The sequence below is a fragment of the Caenorhabditis elegans genome, chromosome V (assembly GCF_000002985.6).
Source record: "Caenorhabditis elegans chromosome V".
Classification (NCBI taxonomy): domain Eukaryota; kingdom Metazoa; phylum Nematoda; class Chromadorea; order Rhabditida; family Rhabditidae; genus Caenorhabditis; species Caenorhabditis elegans.
Genome location: NC_003283.11, coordinates 13,859,067 through 13,880,576, shown reverse-complemented (window position 1 = coordinate 13,880,576; position 21,510 = coordinate 13,859,067). Strand labels below are relative to the sequence as shown.

The following is a 21,510-nucleotide window of genomic DNA, read 5'->3' as shown; positions in this document are numbered from 1 at the left end:
TAGTTCACGTTTTATTGTTCAAAATTCGAAGACGTTTTGGGGTACAACTACCTTATTTGAACCATAAAAGACCGTTGGGCGTAGAGACAAAATTACTAAAAATTAAGTTCATCCACACACCTTTTTGTAAAAAAAAGAACATGTACCCCTTGCCATCTCTTTCTCCACAGAGCGCCGTTGCTGTATGTTTCTCTGCTGCCTCCTAATTTCTATGTTATTTCAGTGTTTCATGTGGGGAAGGCTAGGGTCACAGTTGCAGTTATGCGCGCGAAAATATATTAATCGAATTGGCTTTTCGAACTGCGAATATTGAAATTCTCAGATTCTGATGGATTAGTTGTATTGTTTTAATTTTCCAAAAATAGATCCAAAATGTTTTATTTGAATGAAAAACTATTTAAAAAAACCAATTTCAAAGTGCATAATTCAAAGTGCTCATAACTGCATGATTTTAAAAATAAATTATTCTCTCTCCCACTCGCGACGGCAAATGACATCTCCAGATTGATAGGTTTGAATGAGTTTTCCGTTTTCAAGCCATGTTGTCAGAACTGAACTTTTGTGATTCTCCTTGATCTTGTTCTGACGATGAGTCAGTTTTCCGTTTTCAAAAGTGAACAGAGAGTTGTAGGTACGATCATCTGGACTGTTCTCAACGAATTCCTGAAACACAAATGTATTTCTCATTTTAAAACGATATACTATTTCAATAGACACATTTGCTTTACACACACTTCTCACTTTCTTATCAGTTGATTTTTAAAAAGATTAACTCTACTCTAGTCCTTTTCAAAATTTTGCAACTAACCTCTCCTAACTTGAAAGACAATTTCGTGTTCTTGAATGTTGAGAATTGATCAAAGTTCCATGTCTCTCCATCCAATCGGATTTCCAATATTGGCTTCAAATGAGCAGCAGCCTTTCTTGTGATGAGCCCGACTCCGATTTCCTTCATGTATTCATCAAAGTTCTCGGTTTGGACCAACTTCCATCGTCCGATAAAGTCATTCATAGATGCCATGGTTCTGGAAAAAATAACTAGAATAAAAAAATATTAAAATAATAAATAGGGCACAAATTCAGAAGCTGATATGTTTCTTAAATAAACATGTGAGAAGCATAGAAGCTGATAAGCTTGGGGTGAAAACGTGGAACGATTATGATAAGAGTTTAATGATTCAACGAGTGACAGAGAACAAAGAAATTAATACAAAAAATGAAGTTCGTTGAAACTTTAAAATAAAACTCGACCATTCTTGCAAACCACAGAAGTCAAGTTTTCACAACGATTGCAAATATCAGAAAGGAAATTTGAAAATGTGATTAAAAACTGAAGTTGCCATAGTGAAATGAAATTTCTTGATTATGCTGTGTGCTACTAGTAAACTGCCAACGAATTCACATTGCTTGTAGAAGAGAACCTGGTGAGTATAATCCTTTTGTCCTTTTCACTCAAACGTTCAATTACCAAAACGATTATAGGTGAATTTCCAAATTTCAAAAGTATTTTACATAAACGGAAATCGTTATATTTGAAAATTAAAAGATGAGATTGGGTATTGTAATTTGAACATATTTCTTGAATAGTCGTGAGTTAAATGTTGCTTTAATAGTATAGAACTAAAAGAGTTAAGCTGCAATTTTTTACAAAAAATAGAAGGGTTGTATTCGAAAATGAAATAAAATTATACCATGAAAATTATGAAATTAAATTGATAAAATGTTCAAAATAATAATCTTCGATAAAATTCGTATTTCTCTCTGAATAAAAAAGTCTTGCCTAATGAAAGTGCCATCGTTTAAATCCATTTAAATAGAGACGAGGTTTTGTGTCAATAACTAATAGTACATATGCATTTTAAAGGAATTTTGTGATTTTTTGTGACAGTAGCCTAGAGAAAAGTCTGAAAGGGTTTACCAAATCACAAAACTAAAATTCAATTCAATTAAAAATTATTGTGATTTACTGAGAGATACTGCAAGCTTGTTGGAGCTGTACCATCATTTTTATATGATATTTCATTTCTAACTCGGAAAACAAAACTACGTTGAAAAATGCCATTCTAAAAAAAGTCATTAACCGCTGCTTGATGAGGTGTGTGATGAACAACTAATGATGGAAGAAATTTGATAAGGGAACAGAAGAATGAAGAGTGTGTAGCGTAAATCAGGAATTGTGGTGTAACGAGATACTGTGTTGATGTCTTGTTCAAAGACAAACGCCATTTGAACAAACCACAATAGAATATTATCAATTTGATCATGTGGCTGATGTTTGGAAAGTACGAACGATTCAAGTCCGAATCAAGTTTGGAACAATAGTTGAATTAACCATGGCAAACTGAAAAATTGGGTTAAATGTTGTTTCCGAATTTAATAAATGCTAAAGTGCTAGTTTTTTGCAAAAATAATAAACTCTCATCAATCTACATAGTGCAGAAAAAAGCCTTCAAAAAATCAAAAGTCTGTAAAAATCCATTTTTTGGCCATTTTACTGGTCTCGAAAAAATTGAAAGTTGCATTAAAACAAACATTTTTTCAGTTCGAAATGCATTAAAATTAAACAATTAAGCTGTAACCGTGTTTATTCTTTCAAAAAACTGATACTGATGCGTTGTTTTCCCGTATTAGTGTGGAACGGTGCCAACATTGTCGGTAAGGAACGGAACTTTAAGATAATCACGAAGCCAAACTTGTTCGTATTGATTGTTACTGGTCCATCCGGCAAGGTAAATGTTGTTGGCTGCTGCATCGGTTTTTAGGAACCTTAAAAAAGATATTCATTGTGGTCGCTAGACTGTTTTTCAAAATTACCTGCTGATATCGCTAACGTGATAGAAAATCACATCGGATCCGAGGAATTTCGGAATTATCAACGAACGAGCCAAACCAAATGCGAGAACGTCAAGGACACTAGCGACAGCGTGAAGGGTTCCAGTGAATCGTGGAGTCGTCGCTGCTTCATCAGTTGTACTCAACTCCCAACTTCTCCATGTGAACCCTGTCAAAATCTTTGGATCCGCCATTTTCACAAGATATGTGTCAATCGGATTGAATCCAGACACAAGAACCTTGGAGTAAAGGTTGTAAGTTCTGATTTGAATGACAAACTGTTTGAGCAAGTTTTCATCAACATTCTTCACATCCCAAATCATCATGATGTTGTTGGCAACACAGTGAGCAACGGCTTCTTCGAAAGTTGGAAGGGAAACATTTGTGCCAATGAATCGGAGTTTACGGAATTCAGTTATATTCATTGCAGAAATTTCTTTGTCAACTCCGGTTACGCGGACTGTAATTTATAATGTTTAGTTTTAATAATCTCCAAACATCTGTACATCGGTGACTGCATTAAAATAATGTGTCAGCTACACCTCACCTGTGTTACTGTCATGACAAATGACTGGAACGCCATCCATGGTAATTTGGATATCCATTTCAGCCAGTTGTCCTCCTTCACTTTTCACTGCACTAAATGCTTCCAGACTGTTTTCCGGAATGTTGTCATGAGCACTTCCTCGATGTCCACCAATCTTCCACGTATCAAAGAATTGAGTTTTGTGAGTTTCGTTGATAAGTTGTGGGATGCGGAAGATGAAAAAAGCAAGCATGATTGCAATGGGAAGGAAGGCAAGAAGAAGGATCAGGAGACGAATGGTCTTGAATTTTAGAGCAAGAAGTGTCAAGAGATAGAAAAAGGCAGCGATGATTACCCAAGCAAGGAAAGTGAGATAGTCCATTTTGGCCTGAAAAACTTAGATTTTAGTCAGTGTATGTAAAGGTTGCAAGTGGAAATCTTTAAAAAATGAACTGTGAAGCTCATAAAATGTTTTTCAATTATATACCGGTTCGCTTCTCTTTGTTATGCATATTATGGGAATCAAAATTGAAAAGAAGAACACCAATAGAACTGTCTGTCACGTATTTCAATCCAGGAAGAAAAAAAGTGATTAAAGATCTTCTTGATATTGAACTTTTTGAACTAATACTTCACTCTAATTGTAAGTAATTTTTTTGCGTTTGCAATCTTTTTATTTGTAGCTTTTTTTGGGAAACCAAATGTTTTCCAAAAGCTCGCTTACATGCTTAATTATTATGATTCGGTATTGAAAATCTGTGAAATATGTTTCCAATTTTCTTTAAGAAGATTTTTTGTTTCTGTATTTGGAACTCACAATTTATGAAGATTATGTGACTCTCGAGTATTAAACCTTGTGAACCTTTTCATAGATTTACAAATTTTGTGAAATTTTTCAAGCATTTTCAGTTTTCAACTGCTTGGTTTACGACCCTTTTACTTTACCCTCAATTTGTATTTTTTCTATCTATGTACCTCACACGGGTATATAATTGTATAAATTGTACTTCCGGATTTCCAACCCAATTTTATACAATCTTATTCGGAACAACCAAATTTCGTTTACCATTTCGTGAACTAATTTTCGAGAATATATTTTCAGTCATAGGTTTCAGTTTTTGTATTCAATTTCTGAATTAATTGTTTTGAAGTGTTTCATGTTGCTCATGTATGCTCAAAACACAAATTTCTTGATTTTAAAGATGTTTGAACTTTTCAGTCACCTTCTTGAGGCAGCTACGTAACAGCTCTTTGTTCGTATTCGTCTTTATCTTTCTATTGTTATTAAAAGCTTGAGAAAAAATGTCTTTGTTAAAAGTCAACTGAACGCGATGAACTTTTTTATTTTTTCTGTCCTAAAAAGAATAACAACTTTGTTTGAAAAAAAAACAGTTTAAAATAAATCAACCAAACTATGAAATGCTTCTCTCAACCGATTTCCCATTCTATCCGAATCTGTGACTTCTGATGAATGATACGAAGTAATATGAACAAGAATTGCTTGATTTCCTCCGAATCGGTAACAGATTCCGTACCCATCTTGTGCTACAGCTCCAAATGAACCACCAAGCATTATCTTGTCAATTGAAGAATCTTCATCAATCGAGTTTGTCATATTGGGAATCTGGAAAAATATCTACATATTTGCGAAAAATAATTCGGAAAACATACATTACTGGTACTCAGAAGCCACTTCTGACTTTGGAAGAAATTGAGGAATGGACTTTCGTATCCAAGTCCTTTTGCAAGAACACATAGTACAAATAGATGACGATCAAATCCATTTCCTAGCATGATTTCTTTACAGTTATTCACATGAACTTCACAAGCTTCTTTCAATAACTTCCTGCGGGAGGCTATCTGAAAATCAAAATTTTATCGAATTGAACATATTTTTGTATACGTACATCAGATTTATCCGAGAGCATGGCTTCAACAAATTCACAAGACGCTTTTGTTACTGGTCTCAAAGTTTCTGTTCTTGAATTTGCGTAGAATCTAATTGAACCTGGTTCATATGTTTGAGTGAACTTTCCTTGATCCTAAAAATGAAGATAAGTTTGTTAATAATCTTTAAAATTAAAGCCTGCTTTGTAATAAGCCAACTGAATTGCCATTTGGACAAATCCATCTGGAGAAATTCCACATTCCTTTAATTTTCCTTTTCCAAAATCCAAAAACACCATGGAATGCATATGAAGATCGTTGAACGATTTTGTGTGAGCTTCATAGCATCTTTCAATTTCTGATTCCATTCCATCAACTATTTCAAAATCAAGTTTTTCTGCCAATTTCAATGATTTCAAATCTTGCTCAGTGACAGTCGCAATCTCCAATTGTTCTTCTTTGCTCGGGGACTTCAAGATTTGTTTGTCAATGTTCAAGAAATTCTCGCAAAGGTGGTCTAACTCAGCTCCATCGCAAGGAGAGTGTTCTCCAGTAGCCCCACCTCTTCCCGTCTCGTCAACAGCATAGTTCATAGTTTTATCAAACCATCGATTAGTACCATCTCCAGCCAACATATCTTTCATATACCGAGATACTTGTTTAGTTGATTCAACTCCCCAATGATTAGTTCCGTCAATCGCTACTACGAATTGTGCTGTCTCAATGATCTCCAATAACTTTTTGTTATTCTTGTTATTTAGGAAGAACTTTTCCCGGTTTATGCTCCATTCAGTCCGGCGATCAGTAGTTAAACTTCCAATTTTTGAGAGGAATCCATCTGCCTTGTCTTGTCGGTGCATTATTTCCGAAACAATTCTGAAATTATTGAAAGTAGCCATAATATTTGTAGTCATAATATAAATTAATTAACTAAAGAAAATTACGATGCGTTAAATACTTCCACTATCTAATGTTCACGAAAGTGACTTACTTTGCCAAATTATCGACACTGTACAATTTTCCGTTTCGATCAAAAGTATCCACTTTGTACCAAGTACCTTTGTGTACCAGAAGTACATGCTTGCTCGGTGGATTCCATTGGAAATGATCAATTTCTTTTCCAGGTACCCGGCATCCATTGTAAATGTTTTTATAATGTCTGGTAGATAGAAGACCTTCCCCAACCTAATTCGAAAAAAGGGTTCAAAACACACGTTAACAGATACTTACTGCCATGTACTTTTGCCGGTCCAAGGACAAGTTCGCAAGCGACTCATATCGCAACAATCTGGCAACTTGGTACACTTGAGTCAAGTCATCTTCTCCGTACATAACACATTGTCCAATACTACTATTAATAGGTAGAGCATATCGCCCTGCATTGTAGATGTATTTTTCCCAAAAATAGGTTATGTAATTTTCATTAAGCTTATGCCAAAGCCATGCACATCGTTGTAATTTCCGTCCTTCCTCTTTCAAAAATTGGTTTGATGTCTTGATCAGTTCAGTGTGATCTTCCTGATAAGAGAGTACATTGAAGAGTGTACAGACTATTGAAAACTTACCTCTGATAAAACTAATTGCATTGAATCCACATATTGCTTCACTGTGTTTTTTAGAGCAGGGAGTGGAATATTAGGAAGTAGTCGGTCACAAGACGACAGTTGAGGAGGTGCAATTGTAAGGACTGCTTTTCTGAGAATACCCCATAAAATTGTAAAAAAAGATGGTTTTTTTGGGTTCTCCTTCAAATATCCTTTGTAAGAAAAATAAAAATATTTTAGGAAATGACGAAGAAGGAATACGGAAGTGTACACAGATCCTATAGAAATCGCAAGGGGCCTCACAATCGTTTGAATGTTCTGCTGAATGTCTGGGAGGCTAAAGTTTCTCAGTTGATAACCAGTAGCAGTTGTGACAAGGGCCAGAAATGGAATTGGTCTGATTGGCCAAAGGCGGTTTTCAAACCAGTTCTGAAAGTTATCACAAATAAATAATTAATTTGACATGTTGAATATAAAGTTTTTTACTGAAAACTTACATAAGTTCGGTACGAGAATCGTTCAATTCTTCCAGGAAAATGATTAATTTTTGGATACGGCCATTCAAATTTTTTTTTATTTGATGACATTTTTCACTGCAAATTTCAATCTATTAGCAAAAAAGTAAACAGAAAAACGACATTTCATTTCTCGATCTTCATTTTATAGAAACCACCTGGCTACACTTAATGCTACATTTTATTGACTTTGTTCGTTTCTTTCGTTTTTTTTCCTAGTAGCTTTGCACGCAAATGATAAAATAGTGTAGTCTAGCATCGGCTCAAAGAGCTACTACTTTGTGATGTATAAAAGGAATAATTTTCCGCGATATCATGTGCTGCTTTAAAACATGGAAGATTTTTAATCCTTCCCAAGTTTCATAACTGTTTTTCTTGACCTTCGAGAGGGTCTAAAACCAAAAAAAACTGGCATTGATCTTAATTTTTACTGAAACAAGATCTAAAAACCTGCCTCCTTTCTATATGAATCTTTCAAAGCTTATGATTAGACTAAGTAACACAACAAATAGAGCCAAACCCGAAAAAACGATCTAAAAATGTTCTCATACTTCCTTCCTTTACCTTCATATTGGTTTTAAGTTCAGCAGATAAAACTTTTTAATGGACTTAGGCCTTGTTCCAAAATCTGAACAAAACTTGGGATTATTTTCTTGGTAATGAATTATTTTTTTAATATGTGCCTTTTTCTATTTTCCAATTCGAAAAAATATTTATTTTTCAAATAACTTTGTAGGAAAGTAAATTATTTTTCAAATAAATCCACCAAACTATGAAAAGCTTCTTTTAAATAATTCCCAAATCTATCAGAATCTGTGGCATCAGAAGAATGATATGAAGTGATATGAAGAGGAATTGCTTGATTTCCACCGAATCGATAGCAAATTCCATATCCATCTTGAGCAACCGCTCCAAATGATCCACCAAGAATAATATTGTTTCTTGAGGAATCTTCATCGATTGTATTCGTCATAGTGGGAGCCTGAAAATTGCGTCTCATGATGCATAAATCAAATAAGTTCATAAAATAAGTAAACATACATTACTAGTACTGATAAGCCATTTTTAGTTCTGATAAAAATCTAGGAACGGGCTTTCGTACCCCAGTCCTTTAGCAAGAACACACAATACAAATAGACGACGATCAAATCCTTTTCCTAGCATAATTTCTTTACGGTTATTCACATGCAGCTCGCATGCTTCTTTCAACAATTTCCGGCGTGAAACTTTCTGAAAGTCAATTTTATTTATTTTTCTCCAATAAATAGGCTTACATCCAATTCATCATTCAACATTGCCTTTACAAACTCGCATGAAGCCTTGGTTACTGGTCTCAAAGTTTCTGTTCGTGTATTTGCATAGAATCGAATCGATCCTGATTCGTAGGTTTGAGCAAATTTTCCTTGGTCCTTCAATTTGAAATATACTTTTAATTAGAAAAACAGAGAACAAAAAATAGTGTTTACCTTGTAATAAGCCAATTGAATAGCCATTTGCACAAATCCATCTGGAGAAATTCCACATTTCTTTAATTTTCCTTTTCCAAAATCCAAAAACACCATGGAATTCATATGAACATCATTAAAAGCTTTTATGTGAGCTTCATAGCGTCTTTCAATTTCCGATTCCATTTCATCAACTACTTCAAAATCAAGTTTTACTGCCAATTTCAATGATTTCAAATCTTGCTCAGCGACAGTCGCAATCTCCAATTGTTCTTCTTTGCTCGGGGACTGCAAGATTTGTTTGTCAATATTCAATAAGTTTTCACACATATGCCCCATTTCTGCACCATCACCAGGTGAATGTTCTCCTGTATCTCCACCTCTTCCCGTCTCGTCAATTGCGAAATTCATTGTTTTATCAAACCATCGATTGGTACCATCTCCAGCAAACATATCCTTAGTGTATTTAGACAATTGCTCAGTTGATTCAACACCCCAATTATTTGCGCCATCAATTGCTAGAACAAACTGAGCTGAGCTCAATGATTTCCAATAGCTCCTTGTTTTTCTTGTTATTCAGGAAGAATTTGTCTCGATTAATACTCCATTCAGTACGACGATCTGCTGTAAGACTTCCAATTCTGGAAAGGAATCCCTCAGATTTGTCCTCTCTATGCATCAATTCCGAGACAATTCTAAAAACAATACACCAGATGAATTAAAACGTTTCATACCCACTTTGCCAAATTATCAACACTGTACAGTTTACCCTGTTGATCAAAAGTATCCACTTTGTACCAAGTACCTTTGTGTATCAGAAGTACATGCTTGCTCGGTGGATTCCATTGGAAATGATCAATATCCTTTCCAGGTATCCTACATCCGTTGTTAATATTTCGGTAATGTCTAGTAGACAAGAGACCTTTTCCTACCTGAAAACCCAAAATTGACGGAAGTTTCATTTATTCCCTAATGAACTGATGAATCTTAGTTTTCAAAAACTTACAGCTGTTGCCTGTCCAATGACAAATTAGCAAGTGACTCAATATGCAATACCCTGGCAACTTGGAAGACTTGAGTGAGTTCATTATCTCCATACATGACACAATATCCAATGCTACTATTGATAGGTAGAGCATACCTTCCCGCCAAATATATGTATTTTTCCCAAAAAGATGTGAGGTAATTTTCGTTACATTTGTGCCAGGCCCATGCATATCTTTGTAGTTTTCGTCCCTCTCCGGCCAGAAATTGGTTTGATGTCTTGACCAGTTATCTGTGATCTTCCTGATATTAGAATACATTTATGAATAAACAAAATTTTTAAACAAACCTCAGATAAAATAAATTGCATTGAATCCACATATCTGGTCCCCGTATCTTTCAGAGCCGGAAGTGGAAGATTTGAAAGTAATCGATCACAAGACGATAGTTGAGGAGAAGCAACTGTAAGGACTACTTTCCTCACAATTCCCCATAAAATTGTTAGGAATGATGGTTTCTTGGGGTTTTCTTTCAAATATCCTTTGTATGAAAAATAAAAATATTTTAGAAAATGGCGAAGAAGGAATACGGAAGTGTACACAGATCCAATTGAAATTGCAAGAGGCTTGGCAATTATTTGAAAATTCTGCTGAATGTCTGGGAGGCTAAAGTTTCTTAGTTGATAGCCATGGCTTAGTTGATAGCCACTGCAGTAGCAGTTGTAACAATACCCAAGAATGGAATTGGTCTGATTGGCCAAATACGATTTTCAAACCAGTTCTGAAAATTTACAAATGATTGACACAAATTTATTTAATGTGGATTTTTATCTACATATTCTGTTCAAAAATATTTTTAAAACTTACATAAGTTCTATATGAAAATCGTTCAATTCTTCCCGGAAAGTGATCAATTTTCGGGTACGGCCATTCAATTTGTTTCTTATTTGAATCCATTGTGTTTCTCAAAAATATTAGTCAGTTGTTATAAAATAGAGGAAACAAAAGGACAAAGTTTAACATCTTCCCATCTTCTGTTATATAGCGTTTGTTGTTCGGTTGTCTTTTTTGTCTATTTCTCTTGTACCCACTTGTGTTTATTGTACCTTTGTAGCACCCAAAGAGCAATTATTTTGTTATTGTGTGCATTTTGAATAATGTATGACAAAAGTGACTCTGAATAAATTTCCGGTGAAAATGACGAAACTTTTGAGGTTAATATTTTCAGAAACTGATAATTTAAATTTAAGACAAACAAATCTCACAGTGTGAGGAAATTTATTTTCAGAACGGATATTGTCAAAATACCACCAAGTTCAGAACACACGCAACGTCTGCTGGACTACTGGATTTTTGCGGAGAAGATCGAAATCTGTACCGTAGTCTGCAGACGAATTGCCGAAAACCCTGCAAAACAGAGGTGAAAGGCCGAAACACGATCTACTTAAATTCGTTTGCTAATGATTGGAAGCAATGTTAAATACTTTTTTAATTATATAATCCTACTTTAAAAATTAAGATACAAATAACATTTTTAGGGTTTCGGCTTTAACTCTAACCAACAAGTATTTAGGGGAGAACACAACCACGCCTCCAGTCTTAACTGTGGATGTCTTTACATATTGTTAGAAACTCAACGTTTTCTGGGTTCCGCCACTTATCGCTGAATTTGAAACATGACAACTGTTTTTGAAGCGTATTTTGACATTAGGCAGGTGCAAATGCCCGATGCAGGCGTAGGTAGTCTTGTGTGTGTGTGTGTGTGTGTGTGTGTGTGTGTGTGTGTGTGTGTGTGTGTGTGTGTGTGTGTGTGTGTGTGTGTGTGTGTGTGTGTGTGTGTGTGTGTGTGTGTGTGTGTGTGTGTGTGTGTGTGTGTGTGTGTGTGTGTGTGTGTGTGTGTGTGTGTGTGTGTGTGTGTGTGTGTGTGTGTGTGTGTGTGTGTGTGTGTGTGTGTGTGTGTGTGTGTGTGTGGCATTATGAGCCCTAGAAAGCAGTATGATAAAAGTTGAACCATTTTTCTGTCCGCTGTCATAAGTGACATATTTCAAAGCTCACATTTGTCGATATATTCACATAAAATACTGAAACTGTAAAGGTATGGGTGTACCGTAGGATTGCTAATGAGATCTAATATGTCGCGCCATGATTATGAACGAGTTTCAAGTCTAATTCCCGCTGACTCTGCCGTACTGATTATGAAAAAAAGTAGTCTTGTTATCAAAATGAAAGCTCATTAAAATTATAAATTTTCGTTGTTAATTTTTCAATGAATTTATTTGAAACAGTTAAAGCATTATTGAAAAAACTTGAGATCTTAAATGGGCAGATGGAAATAAATATTGTACAATCATTTACGAAAAATACAAAATCATCATGTTAAAATGAAACTTCGAACGTATAGATCAAACTTGTAGGCGTTGAACAAATCAGACACTTTTGTTTGGTTATATACCAATTTTACAGCACACCGAATATTTCCCAAGAGCAGAATCAGTTGTCCATATCGTTCCATAAAAGTGTCCGGATAGTTTAATTGCAAGTATTCCATAAGTTCGTTTAAGCACTTATTTTTGAGCGACACCATTTTTTCTTGATAATCAGCAAAAATAGTCCATTTGGGGAATGAAGCTGGAATTATGTAAATAGGTTTGAAAAATACATTATTTTTGAACTTACGAGAAACTAGAAGTAAACTTTTCAAAGCTGCAATCTCGAATGTGTCGATGTCCATGATTTCGAATGGAATTTTAATAGTTTTTTCAAGGGATTTTACAAATTCAGAATGTTTTCTGAAAAGAATGTTTTAATTTACAGTCTTCGATTATAGTAAAAATAAAAATAACAAACCTAATAGAAGAATTACTGAATTTAGCAGCTTCATCAGTTAGACCATAAAGATAATCTGAGTTCAGATAAGTTCCATTTTGCAGATACCAGCATCCATTCGGTGTTTCAGAAATTGTTCGGAATGCTTGATCAACGACCAAAAATGCGAAACCATATTCGGAAATTACACATTTTTGATCTTCATTCATAATTAATTGGAATGGGCTGAACTGGGATGCCCATTCAATTGCATTATTTATACTCCATTTTAACACTTTGTTCACATCAGATACTGTTGCTCTTCGAAATTCAGAAACACTTTGATCTCGATGTTCTTCAAAATGACGATCTTGAATTTTGACTAAATTCTGAATGATATAAGATTCTGGCTTCCGCTGAACAACAGGAGGAGTAGATGCAGCTGTTGGTGGTGTTACTTTTCTTGGTCCAAGGCAATCTCGTCTTTTAACTGCCGACTGCTTCATTCCAACTTGTAAGCACTTTTGAAGACGACAAGCTCGGCAAGATGACCGGAATTCTGAAACAGAAAAGAATTAGAAATGAGCTGGAGGAAAAATGTTGGTGTCAAAAGACACAATGTATCAGAATTTTTTGTATCGTTCTGATTTCGATATTGTGACATTTAAATACCTACACTATAACAAATTGTTGTGTTTTGTTGGTGTCATATGATGGACGTCATAACTTTTGATTTTTTAGAATTGCATAGATATGGTGTTTCTTTTTTTTTTATAATTTAAATGAATTCATGCAACAAAAATTGCATTTAAAGATGTAGTATCGTCAGTGGATAAAACGTTCAAACATCATACTTTTCAAAAAAAGAATTAAATTTTCTATTTACAGGCAGAAAAAAGTGATTAAAATACAGTCATAATTTAAAATAGTCAGTTAATTGTGGTTATAAAAGTTCAAGCGGCAAAAATATCGGTCACGATGGACTATTATAAATGTATGTAGACTAAATCTTCAGTGATGATGCTCCACTTTTAATATTTAGGTAAACTTATTGCCAGAGTTTCCACCTAGCCGAGGCTGTTGGCTTTAAACTTACCGTAATTGATCAAACAATCTCCATCTTTCAAACATTTGTACTTCGATACATTGATGATTGCTCTGCGAAAAAACACAATACATCCCAAACATGCCGGCGATCCAAGACGAACACTATGCACCCGATCTCCACAAACTGCACAATTTTCAGACAATTCTGGAAACCATTCTGGTGATGGTGTCGATGGAGGGTAACTATAGGCAATTCCAGTTTTTTCAACTCGTGACACAACAATCATCAATTCTTAAAATGAACTGAAAATATTTATCGAATATTTACGATATGTTCAGAAGACTAATTTAAGAGAAAACAGGAAGGTGAAGGAAGAATGGACTTAACAAATAGGAAATGGGTTGAACGGACGTGAGGAAGATGGGCTTAGATCATTATCTGCACTGATCTCATCTCCGCGTGCATACTTTTGAAGGCGGATTGTAGCGCCCTTCGCATGTATTTGTGTGTAGATCGAACTCAGCTTACAAGGGCCAAGTGTTCAAAGCCAATTTTCAGAGATAAGAAATTCAAAGACACATCAAAGATAATCGTTTTAAACAAAGTTAACATTAAAATAAAATTCTTGCAAACCGGGACAAATGGCATTTGATGTTAAAAAAAAAAGAAAGCTCGAATAAAAACAAAATTATATTCCACGAGGGCGCAACTCAAATCTGGAAAACGAGAAAAAAACATAAACAAGAAGCCCCGGAACGCGATAAGATCTTAAAAATTTGCCAACTTTTCCGTATTGCAGCAGCTGGAAATTATTTATTAAATGAAATTGTTAAATAATTATAATTATCTTCTTTTAAATTACAAAAAACTAAATCCCGGCCGCTGCGACATTGAAAAGTTTTCCAAATTTTAACCGTCAATAAATTGTTCAAATAACTTAGAGCCGTTTCATTATGAAGTTTGGTTTTTAAAGATACTTTGAGTCTAACTGATAGTGAGAAATTACCCAAACTTCCCTACTACACTATTAATAAAAATGTATTATTGTTATAAGGAAGTTTCATTTTCTCCAAGAAGTTGGTCTTAGAAGTCAGAATGATAAAATGTTGGTTGATATTGTCAATTACAAGTTTTAAATAAAATATTCGTTGATGTGAAACAAAGCGACGCCTAAAAAAGGAAGAAAGCCGTCCAAAATGACCTATACCTTCAGGTGAGTGTCACTCCGGTGCGCAGATGGAAAATAAAGAGCGCTGCGACAAATATCTTTTTCAGAATCTCCGGTTAATACTGAAGGACATTGGAACTGATGTTCTACCGTGAGTCGGGCTAAAAAATTGAACGTTTCTGGAGTTATTAAAATAACAATGTTAAGTTTAGAAATATAAAAATTGAATGACCCAATTTACTTGGTTTTCAGTGCAAATGAGTTTTTTCCAGAATATATATTGTCCTTCAAAAACCTGCCATATCTATCAAACATCTATCAGAAACGCAAAAGTCTTCATAAATAGCCTTATAACTTACAGGGTCATCTTTTTTCTTGCACTTATAAAACATCTTACAGATGCGGTGGTGGTTTTGTGAGTAATAACTTCTTGAATTCAAAGTTTACTATTGGAAAATAGTATTACATTTCCTATTAGCTTTCATTCAGCCTTTTGGTGCATTAATTGAAAGCTCTGATCCAGTTGAAAAAGGTCAACATTATTTTCTGATTGGTCTGTTTGGACCTTGTAGTAATGATAAATCATCCCGAGTGTCCAACCTAATATCCACACAACCGCCCGACAGTCCCTTTGCGTGTTCTAATTCAAGAGATGGACTGTTGTGATATTAATGACATGCAGAATCTGGGAAACGGTGACCAAACTAGGTACTTCTCCGATTTATTCGCATTTTCCACCTATTTCTGGCGATTCACGAGGAAGATAGTAACATACGAAGGGATGAAACGGTATGCAAGAAGCGAAGATGAAATAATAAATTGGATAAAAGCGGAAGGATCACATTGCTGATACGAGGATCGTAATTTTTCAATAACTCGCCTATATTGAATTTTCAAGGATTCTTTGATAATCTTTCTTTTTGATTTCTGTCAACATTTGGTATTCAGAAATTTATACACTATGCATAATATCCATTGGTAATGTTTAATATTACAAATACACAAATTACGTGAGTCTAGATAAAATTATTTTCGGAAAACTTTTTGATAGATTTCTTCTGAAAATATTCGCTTTCTTCCGCGTAGTTTAAACATGTACCTAGCTTGAACCGTGACTTAATCTCTCATAAAAATCTTTGCTGTGCCAGAGGAATTTGTCTCATAATTAGAACAGGTTTGTTTAAGTGACTGTTTGTTTTTTAATCAATGTTTATACAAAAGTCAAGATAATAAATGTGCAAGTTTGCTTTTTTTTTTGGCTTAAATTACCAATTATTAAAATATCATGCAGAAACTTGAAAAAATCACAACCGATGCCCATTTCTACACATAACTTTTTTTTAGAAAGGCTTGGTCTTGTATGGTTTTAATTAATTGAATATTCATGTAGAATCTATATTTTAGAAACGTTTTCCGGTATTTTTGGAAACTTTATGTAGAGCCCACTAGATTTTTTCTACTTTTCGGAAGTTTCCAATACTTTCTCGGATATTTGAAATTCGAAATTTGTTCAGAACCTTCCCAACTTGTTGTAAATTCTCAATTTTAAGATGTTTACAGTTTTCCATAGCCTCCCAGTTTTGAATTTCTCCTGAAACTTGCAGTAGTTTCCAAATTCTTCTAAACTTTCTCGAACTTTATTAAATTTCCTGAAATTTCCAAAACCTCTACAATTATTATAATTTTCTTCAGTAAGCAAAATCACGTGAGCATTTATTTAGCTGCATTCATGGAATGATGTGAGGAGACAACAACGACTCCAGTTCTAGACGAATGACGGCCATTTGTTATCTGCCGGAACCACTTTGGTTGAACTTCCGGGTTAAAGTAAAGCATGACTATTCTGAAATAATTTTATCACATTAGTCAAATTTTGAAAGATCATGAGCAAAACTCACCCATCCGCGGCGTGTATTGCAAGAAACGAGTAGCACAGAAAGATATAACGGAACCAGACTTTGTCGCTGAGCTCGAATATAAAAATACTGTTTATTAGGTCTGTCAGATGCAGACAGTCCTGTATGACACATTGCACAAAGAGCCATAGACGCTTCTTTCTTCTTCGGGCAGCATCAGCTTGTCGCATTCCGGAACTCTATAAATATGGACTATGTGAATCGACATGGGAAAAATTAGAGCGATCGAAAACCAAAGTGTTGCTTCTCACACTGAGTGAGCTAAATCCTGAATCACTTCAAGTTTTCTCATGAAACTACATACCTGAGTACACAGGAACTTGATAGCAGTAAGTACATTAAAACTGTTAGAGGTGACAGCGAGGACAATGATTGACCAGAAAATAAGAGTTGTCATTTGATCAGCACATGTGGATTCTTCAACTCTCCATGAAAATATCTCGGGGTCATAGACGTAGGCGCACAGTTCTGAAATCGTATGAATGTAATTTTACGGTACAAATTAACATTGCCAAATTTATGTGTTATTAATTTCCGATTGGATTAAAATGGTTAAATCTAAATCCAAAAGCTCCAAAGAAGAAGCTTACTGAAATTCGATGTGTACTAACTTACTTCTTAAACCTAGCAAAGTATAGGTAATTGCTAGTCCAAGACATACAGCAATTGCAAAATATGTCACATAAGATCTTTTTGACTTATGCTGACGAAATGGGAAATAAATTACAAAAAACCGATTTGCTGCCATACACATTTGAATACTCGCGCCCAAAATATATGCACCACCACTTGCAATCTGTCCGATAAAAACATTTGGAAGATATGGAACTTTTGCATAAGTAAGAGAAAGAGCTGTCACTGGAGCAACCCAAAACAGAAATGCTCCACAAACGAAGATATCGGGGATAGTCTTTATAAGGCAAAATTTGTGGAAATCACTGAATTCTCCAGGCTTCCTGGCAAATTTCAAGAATATGTAGACACTAACCAGCACACCGATGAAACTTGTCTGAAAGTAAGAAATTTGGATTCTAACATTTATTGGAATTTATACTTACAATAACCATTGAAATTACAGCAATAATAGTGAAAAGATCCGCCATTGTGTTTTTTTTTCTGAATTGTATATGATTTTCGGAATTTACAGTTATGAGCACAAGGATTAGTTGGAGCAAAAACAAAGAAGTAGACTAATCATGAAATCTGTGATTCTTAAATTGTCTGGATTCTGGGAAAATTATTAGAGAATAGACATCTCATAGAACTTTGTTGTCAAACAATCGTGGGAAGTCACAACGAAAATGAATTAAGTTTTCCGGACACAAAAAGGGAAGAGGTTTTGTGAATGGCTAGAAGTTAGGGCTATCAAAGATTAAATCAAGGTAGCTTCGAAATTGTCTCTTAAGATTTATAAAATGTGAAACATTAGTTTAGACTTAAAATATGTGTGATCTTTATTGTTGTTTATGACGAAAATGAATAAAACCGAAAAATTTCATGAAAACTAATGGAATGCAGTGTGGCATTCACAATAATCTCGACTATACGAAGATTTATTGGTCTAATGAATTATTCAAGTATTTGCTAAAAGTTTTTGGCATTTAATGCGAAGCTTTAATTGAAACGAAATCCTATTATGCATCACAACAAAAACACGTTAAATTTTGCAGTTTTCGTACTAGATTTCTGCAATTAGTTTTCTCTTATCCACTTAAAAAATAATTTTTCATTTTTTTGAATTACAAACTTAAAATTAAATTTCAACGTTTTTTTTTGCAAATATTTCAAATTTTCTTCTGCGCTCGTGCCATACAAACCTATAAAAAACAACTGAGTACATAGATTGTGGTGTTCAAGTCTCAAACAAACTTTGAGAAATGCTTGAAGTGAGAATTTTTGCATTAGAATTCTCAGGTTAACAAAAAGTGATGTTACAAAGAAAAACCAAAAGAATACATATGCATCTTCTGAAAAAAGTGAAACTTCTAAGAAAACTTCTGAAATTAATAAAAATGACGCAATAACAGCACATTTGTAAGCCGTAACAAAAAATACCTACATAATCGTATATTAATCCAAATGACCACCCATGCTTGTTTCAATTATTTCACGCTTTCAGAACATTTTCGAGATCTCTTCATCCAGATCAGAACAAGATCTGTTTTCGTTTTTCTCCGGTTTTTATATTAAATTTCGATCATATAGTGGTTTGTCAATCTATGACATTTAAAATTCAGCAAAAACAGTAAACATTATTCAAAATTCACCTGCATCTTTAAAAATATGGGGCTTTGATTTTTTGTTTATCAATAAAAATCGCGGCACAATTAGATTTGTTATGTTATACATTAACACCTTTAGGGTCTTGCAAAGATGCCACATCATACATGGTATTAAACTGAGTAATCTTTTTCAGTCTTACAGACAATTCCAACACTTTAACATTCTTTGAGACTTAACAGCTGTAAAAAATTTAGAACATTTGTATTGAACTGATGTGAGTATTGTATTTCACCCGGATTCACGCAAATAACAATCACATAAAATTATTAAGTTCTAGCGAAAAAAATTTGAAAATGAGAATAATTATTCAACAGTTGTAATTTTCCTATCTCCCAAAAAAGTAGGCGTTGCAATTGTAGCTATCTTTGATGACGTCTTTCCTCTCAGAAAGTTGGGATGAACTTCAGGGTGAAAATAGAGCATCACAAAACTGAAATAAAGAGTTTTGTGTCTAAATACGCTGCTCCACGCTTGATTACCCGTCGAGTGCATGAATAAGAAGAAACGATATTGAAAGAAAAATGAACTGAAACCAAAGAGCATCGCTTAGTTTGAATATGAAGATGCTGTTGATGAGATCTATCACGTGAAGACAGTCTTGAATGACACTCTGAAAAAGAAACGATAATTTGGATGCAAGTGAAGCGAGCAAATTCGTGGTCAACGGTTCTGTCTGTGATTGTGAGCTCATTGGAATAAAGATTTTCTCCTTTTTTTGTTATTATCTGATATTGCTAATATTGTTTGTGTAAAGTTTTCAGAAACTAAATATAGAAAACATTGTGTTTGAATTTAAAAACTCTGAAAAAAAATTAAACACATTTTTCGACTTTCTCCAGTTATCTCATGAAAAAGCTAATTTTTTTTCGGGTCTTCGACTTTTGTAAAGATGTGCGTCTTAATTGTCTGTAAAGCCTGATATAAACTTACTTGTGTGAACATCAAAATCAACTTCTTTTTCCGTCGATGTGCATCGGCTTGATTCATTCCAGCAACCTAAAACTTCACTCAGTTGTTACATTTTAATTCAAATAAGTCTGATCTTTTGAAATTTTAATCTATGTTTTAGAAATGATGCATATTTTTGTAAATATGTACATCATTATACCCAAGTTCGTAATGAATTTGAACAACTCATTCGTAAAAATCGCTCATCTTGAACTAATAAAAAACAAATAATCAAAAGCTCACTTTTCCAATGGACAACTTGAATGCTGTGGCTACATTCAAACAATTGGTCCACGTGGCAATAGCAACCACTGAATAAAATATTAATGAAGACATCCCAGTTGCACAGGGTGTGTACTCTTTATCCCAAGTAAATGTAGCCGGATAGAACACAAATCCGCAATTTGCTAAATATAATTAAATTTATTACTGTAACTTTCCGATGGTAATGACTCACGTCTAAAGCCTAGGCATGTGTACAGAATAGCTACTGCAAAGGCTCCAATTATAGCAATTCCTGTTATTGGAAAGTCGCTTATACGTAGGTGTCTAGTTGCAAAGTACAATGCTGCAAATCTATTCAAAGACATGAATAGCTCCAGTATTGGTCCTGAAAAATTATGGAATTAATTTTAAAGTAGAAGAAGACTTCGTACATTTTATACAGAAGTTAGTTTGAATCATTGTTTTCTAGTTGATTTGATCAACATTATTTTTAATAGACAAGCTGAGTATGAGTATGCGTATGTTTCAGATTTTAAAGACTATAGTTTTAGCCATCAAAACAAAATTATTCTATAGTTTAGGGCACAAAAAAGACAATCACGACATTGTTTTGTGTGATTTATGAGTTCATTCCCCGTTTTTTAAAAACTCATTTTGTCGCTAATACATGTCTATTGTTTAATAGAGGATTTTAGTTATTTTGTATTCCAATTCTGAGACTAAAAACTCACCTGTGACATATGCGCCAAACCCGGCAGTTTGACCAACAAATACATTCAGTATTCTTGGAATATTTTCGTAATCTGGCTGAAATATTGACAAAGGTACAACCCATATGAGAAATGATGCACACACAATTGCATTTGGAATCGTTTTGACAAGGCACAGCTTATGAAAAGCACTTGCTCTACCTGCTTTGTTGGAAAATTTTTGAAAAAGATATGTGTTCACTGCGAGACCCATTGCACTGATCTGGAATTTGGAATTGGGTACGAAAATTCTATGTAATTTCGTAATACAGTTAGATGGCTGACAGACCAAGTTTCTGAGCCCCTTTCGTGGTTTTTTTTTTGATAACCTTTTTACTTTATACTTTCAAAACTTACCGTAAACATAGAAACAACTGCAATAACGTGAAATATGACCGACATCAACTTTGATTCCGGAATAAAAAGAAGTTGGTCTGGAACCAAATTTTCTTCCGTCATAAATTGTGAGTCAATAAACGAGCCAGATGAAATATCATTCTGGACAACTAGATTTCTTGTTCGTGGAGGGGTGTTAGGTAATTGGGTTTTGTCGCCGTTATTGCCTCCTTCTCAAGTACGTGCTAAAATAATCTGAAGCTGAGAAAAAATACTGGTCACGTGATGTGTACGCCGGCT

At 34.3% G+C, this 21,510-nt stretch overlaps 6 protein-coding genes, 4 non-coding genes and 1 pseudogene across 11 annotated transcripts; 2 read left to right on the top strand and 9 right to left on the bottom strand.

Annotated features, from left to right (window-relative positions):
• Positions 1-363: 363 nt before the first annotated feature.
• On the bottom strand, positions 364-1,025 carry lbp-7 (Fatty acid-binding protein homolog 7). The gene is made up of 2 exons (NM_074039.2): positions 809-1,025; positions 364-663 (listed from the first exon to the last, which is right to left on the bottom strand). Exons 1-2 carry the CDS (start codon positions 1,019-1,021, stop codon positions 463-465), a joined length of 414 nt encoding a protein of 137 aa, NP_506440.1. The 5' UTR covers positions 1,022-1,025; the 3' UTR covers positions 364-462.
• Positions 1,026-2,524: 1,499 nt separating this feature from the next.
• Positions 2,525-3,748, bottom strand: T22G5.1 (GP-PDE domain-containing protein). Its single transcript, NM_074038.3, has 3 exons — positions 3,380-3,748; positions 2,815-3,292; positions 2,525-2,766 (listed from the first exon to the last, which is right to left on the bottom strand). The coding sequence occupies exons 1-3, from the start codon at positions 3,738-3,740 to the stop codon at positions 2,628-2,630; spliced, it is 978 nt and encodes a 325-aa protein (NP_506439.1). The 5' UTR covers positions 3,741-3,748; the 3' UTR covers positions 2,525-2,627.
• Positions 3,749-4,688: 940 nt separating this feature from the next.
• On the bottom strand, positions 4,689-7,382 carry cpt-5 (Choline/carnitine acyltransferase domain-containing protein). The gene is made up of 8 exons (NM_171549.6): positions 7,287-7,382; positions 6,811-7,218; positions 6,476-6,763; positions 6,237-6,430; positions 5,449-6,121; positions 5,266-5,400; positions 5,030-5,218; positions 4,689-4,982 (listed from the first exon to the last, which is right to left on the bottom strand). Exons 1-8 carry the CDS (start codon positions 7,374-7,376, stop codon positions 4,752-4,754), a joined length of 2,208 nt encoding a protein of 735 aa, NP_741637.1. The 5' UTR covers positions 7,377-7,382; the 3' UTR covers positions 4,689-4,751.
• A 665-nt stretch (positions 7,383-8,047) lies between these two features.
• F09F3.8 lies at positions 8,048-10,689 on the bottom strand (annotated as a pseudogene). The gene is made up of 8 exons: positions 10,600-10,689; positions 10,083-10,513; positions 9,756-10,036; positions 9,488-9,681; positions 8,771-9,444; positions 8,579-8,713; positions 8,346-8,534; positions 8,048-8,286 (listed from the first exon to the last, which is right to left on the bottom strand). Coding segments are annotated over exons 1-8 (2,233 nt in total).
• Positions 10,690-11,478: 789 nt separating this feature from the next.
• F09F3.17 lies at positions 11,479-11,624 on the bottom strand. Its single transcript, NR_069925.1, has one exon. It is a non-coding gene; the product is annotated as an Unclassified non-coding RNA F09F3.17 (non-coding RNA).
• Positions 11,625-11,652: 28 nt separating this feature from the next.
• F09F3.14 lies at positions 11,653-11,705 on the bottom strand. The gene has a single exon (NR_069924.1). It is a non-coding gene; the product is annotated as an Unclassified non-coding RNA F09F3.14 (non-coding RNA).
• A 269-nt stretch (positions 11,706-11,974) lies between these two features.
• nhr-175 (Nuclear Hormone Receptor family) lies at positions 11,975-13,886 on the bottom strand. Its single transcript, NM_074037.3, has 4 exons — positions 13,634-13,886; positions 12,580-13,096; positions 12,409-12,521; positions 11,975-12,360 (listed from the first exon to the last, which is right to left on the bottom strand). Exons 1-4 carry the CDS (start codon positions 13,869-13,871, stop codon positions 12,104-12,106), a joined length of 1,125 nt encoding a protein of 374 aa, NP_506438.2. The 5' UTR covers positions 13,872-13,886; the 3' UTR covers positions 11,975-12,103.
• On the top strand, positions 12,998-13,102 carry F09F3.15. The gene has a single exon (NR_069923.1). It is a non-coding gene; the product is annotated as an Unclassified non-coding RNA F09F3.15 (non-coding RNA).
• A 2,491-nt stretch (positions 13,887-16,377) lies between the features above and the next one.
• Positions 16,378-17,772, bottom strand: srx-137 (7TM GPCR serpentine receptor class x (Srx) domain-containing protein; the record flags this gene model as incomplete). The annotated part of the gene is made up of 5 exons (NM_074036.2): positions 16,378-16,596; positions 16,652-16,848; positions 16,974-17,137; positions 17,285-17,678; positions 17,728-17,772. The coding sequence occupies 5 exons, from the start codon at positions 17,770-17,772 to the stop codon at positions 16,467-16,469; spliced, it is 930 nt and encodes a 309-aa protein (NP_506437.1). The 3' UTR covers positions 16,378-16,466.
• Positions 16,706-16,851, top strand: F09F3.16. The gene has a single exon (NR_069922.1). It is a non-coding gene; the product is annotated as an Unclassified non-coding RNA F09F3.16 (non-coding RNA).
• Positions 17,773-19,174: 1,402 nt separating the features above from the next.
• On the bottom strand, positions 19,175-21,371 carry srx-135 (7TM GPCR serpentine receptor class x (Srx) domain-containing protein). The gene is made up of 7 exons (NM_074035.4): positions 21,232-21,371; positions 20,857-21,097; positions 20,358-20,510; positions 20,144-20,307; positions 19,883-19,948; positions 19,432-19,562; positions 19,175-19,382 (listed from the first exon to the last, which is right to left on the bottom strand). The coding sequence occupies exons 1-7, from the start codon at positions 21,274-21,276 to the stop codon at positions 19,256-19,258; spliced, it is 927 nt and encodes a 308-aa protein (NP_506436.3). The 5' UTR covers positions 21,277-21,371; the 3' UTR covers positions 19,175-19,255.
• Between the last annotated feature and the right edge of the window lie 139 nt (positions 21,372-21,510).